Raw genomic sequence first — 3,314 nt, forward strand, 5'->3', positions numbered from 1 at the left:
AGAGGCATAGCAACTCACATACAGGTAAAGAACAAGCATTCAGAAATTGTGCTATGTTTAACTGTATATAGCATGCTGATAACTCTGACTCTGATCTTCTACTGTGGAGATCTAAGATCTGGTTGAACTTGACTGGTTTTATTTAATGTGCATAGCTTGTGTGTTTATTTTTGGTTTTTCTTGTTGTCTTGACTGTTCGCCGGCCTTATTATCTAATCTAATTTTTCTTCTGATCTGGTTGCTGGACGGCCTTTTGTTTGATAGAGTATCATATTATGGTGTAGCTCATATTTTTCTTAGCCCCTTTTTTTCTTTGAAAACTGTAGCTCATATGTAATTTATGGTGTAGTTTGTGTAATACTGCAGTCTATTGTTTCCATGCTCTCACCAATAATTGATTGATCATGCTCTCACCAATATTTCTTTTTGATTAATCTGGTTTAGCTTATTCTGTTTAGCTTGTTTAGTTCAACTAATTTAGTTTAGTTGAATTAGGTGGTTAATTAGAGAATCTGGACTGTTATATGAACTGCAATGATTTCAGTTTGTGGAACTGGTTAAGTCTATGGATTCTGTTTGCTGCTTGCTTGAACCTGGGAAACAGCTATTTACTGCTGCTGTTTAATAAGTGTTGCTGCTTCGTGCCATGTGTTAGAAACCTAGTAGATCTAGAAATTATGCTATGTTTAACTGTATATAGCATGCTGATAACTCTGATTCTGATCTTCTACTGTGGAGATCTAAGATCTGGTTGAACTTGACTGATTTTATTTAATGTGCATAGCTTGTGTGTTTATTTTTCGTTTTTCTTGTTGTCGTGACTGTTCGCTGGCCTTATTGTCTGACCTAATTTTTCTTCTAATCTGGTTGTTGGACGGCCTTTTGTTTGATAGAGTATCATATTATGGTGTAGCTCATATTTTTCTTGGCCCCTTTTTTTCTTTGAAAACTGTAGCTCATATGTAATTTATTGTGTAGTTTGTGTAATACTGCAGTCTATTGTTTCCATGCTCTCACCAATAATTGATTGATCATGCTCTCACCAATATTAAAAGATGGATTTAGGCATTCGTTTCTTCCTCTTTCACACCCTGCAGGTTTTGGCAGCTACTAAAATTAGATATTGGAGGTTTTGTTCAATTAGACGCTAGGTTTTGACAAGTCCCCATGAGATGTAATGGCAAAAGAGAATTGATAGGCACACAGTTTCTTCTTGTTATCATGCTATATAAAAAACATGTCTCAGTTGTGGTGGTTTGGTTTGGTTTTTGTTGTTTTCCATTGTAGGAATGCTATTGATTCCTCTTTATTCAAGCAATGGTTGCATAACTTGCAAAGTGAGATTGGGATTCTAGCTGATGGCACCTTGGCTCTGAGACAAGTTCTAATTCAGGTAATTGCATCATTAGTGTTTAAAAAGTGGATATGATTTCTGATAATTAGGCCTTGTTAAGTGGTAATTTAAGTAACTGACTAACCTGTTAGTCTTCTAGTCTTATTCATGTTCTCAAATCAAAATCAACAAAACTAGTTGGACTCTTTTTGGTGTAAACAGGGTGTAGACATGTTTGGAAAGTGCATTGGGTTTCTCAAATTTAAAGCTGACATTTATAAGCCAGTCTATGTTTCCATTTTCTTGTGTTAATTTTAGCAAGGGGCTATGAACTAGTATGTGGTATCTAAAATGCATAACTATTAGGATCTTTTGCTTCTTACCTTATGTTCTCAGGCATCCATCATTTCTCTTTTGCTTGTAATTTCTGTGCACTTGCACCTGATGCTGATTTCTTTCTTTATATATAATAAAGTAAACCGTGATTAGGTTTCAGGTATTGTATTTGCAAGAGGACCTGCTGTGACTGTGTTGATACTTCTGGAATCAGATGGTGAAACTTATGCTGTCCTTACTGAACAGGTTCTTAGATGTTGGATCCTTGCAAAGAGAACTATGTTTTTTTTCAAACATTTTAACTAGAGTTCCATATTATGCTTATTATCTTTTATTTATCAGGCAAGGGTTCCTACTGGAAGAATTATTTTGGAATTGCCTACTGGAATGTTGGATGATGACAAGGGTGATTTCGTTGGCACTGCAGTTCGTGAGGCTTCTCTCTCTCTCTCTCTCTCTCTCCAATTCTCTTCATAGCTTAGTTGTGCCTCTGACAGGTTGAAGAGGAGACTGGCATAAAGTTCAAACTTGAAGACATGGTTGATCTCACTAATTATTGTTTGATTTGTCTTATAATAAAAATTGCATACTATATTTGTAGGTTTGGTAATAAAAAAGGATTGAAAATTTATATTATGTAGCAATGAAGATCAAGTAACAAAAAGAATTTTTTTTTAATTTAACAAGGCTTTCGCCACGCTTTTAAAGCGTGGCTGTATATTTTGCTATGGAGCGTGGCCGTATCTCTACCTATCACCACGCTTTAAAAGCGTGGCCGTATATCCACCTATCGCCACGCTTTAAAAGCGTGGCAAGCGTGGCCGTATATCCACCGGCCGTATCTCCACCTACAGCCACATTTTAAAAGCGTGGCCGTATCTCCACCTACAGCCACGCTTTAAAAGCGTGGCCATATTTTCCACCTACAGCCACGCTTTTCCAAGTGGCAGTTTGTAAAAAAGCGTGGCAAACAAAAAGCGTGGCAATAGGCTGCAAAAAGCGTGGCGATAGAGCAACCGCCACCCTTTGATAGGTCACCATTTCAAAAGTGTGGCGGTAGCTCAAAAAGCGTGGCGAAAAGCTATTGCCACGCTTTTTTCAGATTTTTGCCACGCTTTAAAAGCGTGGCAAAAGACGTGTTTTCTTGTAGTGGCTAAAAAGGAATCCAAACCAAGACTTATACGTTGGATACTGCTGTTACAAGAGTTTGATTTAGAAATCAAGGATAGGAGTGGTACTCAAAATTTAGTTGCAGACCACTTGAGTTGCCTTGAACATATTAAGGATGATTCTACTCCTATAGATGATAATTTTCCTTTTGACAACCTGCAAGCAGTATTTGAAGTAGTCCCTTGGTATGCACCTATTGCTAATTATTTAGTTAGCCGCACATTTCCTCCACATTTTTCTAAACATCAAAGAGATAAGCTGAAAAGCGAGTCAAAATATTATATATGGGATGACCCATATTTATGGAGATGTGGCGCTGACCAGATAATTAGATGTTGTGTACCTCAATCAGAATTCCAGTCCATTTTAGAAGCCTGTCACTCATCTGAAAGTGGAGGACATTTTGGCCCTCAACGAACAGCTAGAAAAATCTTAGACTGTGGATTCTGGTGGCCTACTCTTTTTAGAGATGCTG

General features: G+C 37.3%; 1 protein-coding gene across 3 annotated transcripts; it reads left to right on the forward strand.

Annotated features, from left to right (window-relative positions):
* Positions 1–1,156: 1,156 nt before the first annotated feature.
* On the forward strand, positions 1,157–2,220 carry LOC107496066 (nudix hydrolase 14, chloroplastic-like). 3 transcript variants are annotated; one of them, XR_001593567.3, is made up of 4 exons: positions 1,157–1,393; positions 1,830–1,915; positions 2,012–2,099; positions 2,167–2,220. XR_001593567.3 is itself a non-coding variant. In XM_052260667.1 (4 exons), exons 1-3 carry the CDS (start codon positions 1,238–1,240, stop codon positions 2,065–2,067), a joined length of 315 nt encoding a protein of 104 aa, XP_052116627.1. In that variant the 5' UTR covers positions 1,157–1,237; the 3' UTR covers positions 2,068–2,099; positions 2,167–2,220. The 3 variants fall into 3 exon arrangements, 2 of the variants coding, with proteins under 2 accessions (XP_052116627.1, XP_052116608.1); XM_052260667.1 differs by having other exon boundaries at positions 1,823–1,925; XM_052260648.1 differs by having other exon boundaries at positions 1,823–1,915.
* The last annotated feature ends 1,094 nt before the right edge of the window (positions 2,221–3,314 follow it).

Source organism: Arachis duranensis, chromosome 1, assembly GCF_000817695.3.
Source record: "Arachis duranensis cultivar V14167 chromosome 1, aradu.V14167.gnm2.J7QH, whole genome shotgun sequence".
NCBI classification, from domain to species: Eukaryota; Viridiplantae; Streptophyta; class Magnoliopsida; order Fabales; family Fabaceae; genus Arachis; species Arachis duranensis.

Coding starts and splice junctions, on each gene's coding strand:
- LOC107496066 (XM_052260648.1), top strand. CDS start 1,238: ATGTCTCAGTTGTGGTGGTTTGGTTTGGTTTTTGTTGTTTTCCATTGT. Junction 1,394..1,822: donor TGAGACAAGTTCTAATTCAG/GTAATTGCATCA, acceptor AACCGTGATTAG/GTTTCAGGTATTGTATTTGC. Junction 1,916..2,011: donor ATGCTGTCCTTACTGAACAG/GTTCTTAGATGT, acceptor TTTATTTATCAG/GCAAGGGTTCCTACTGGAAG.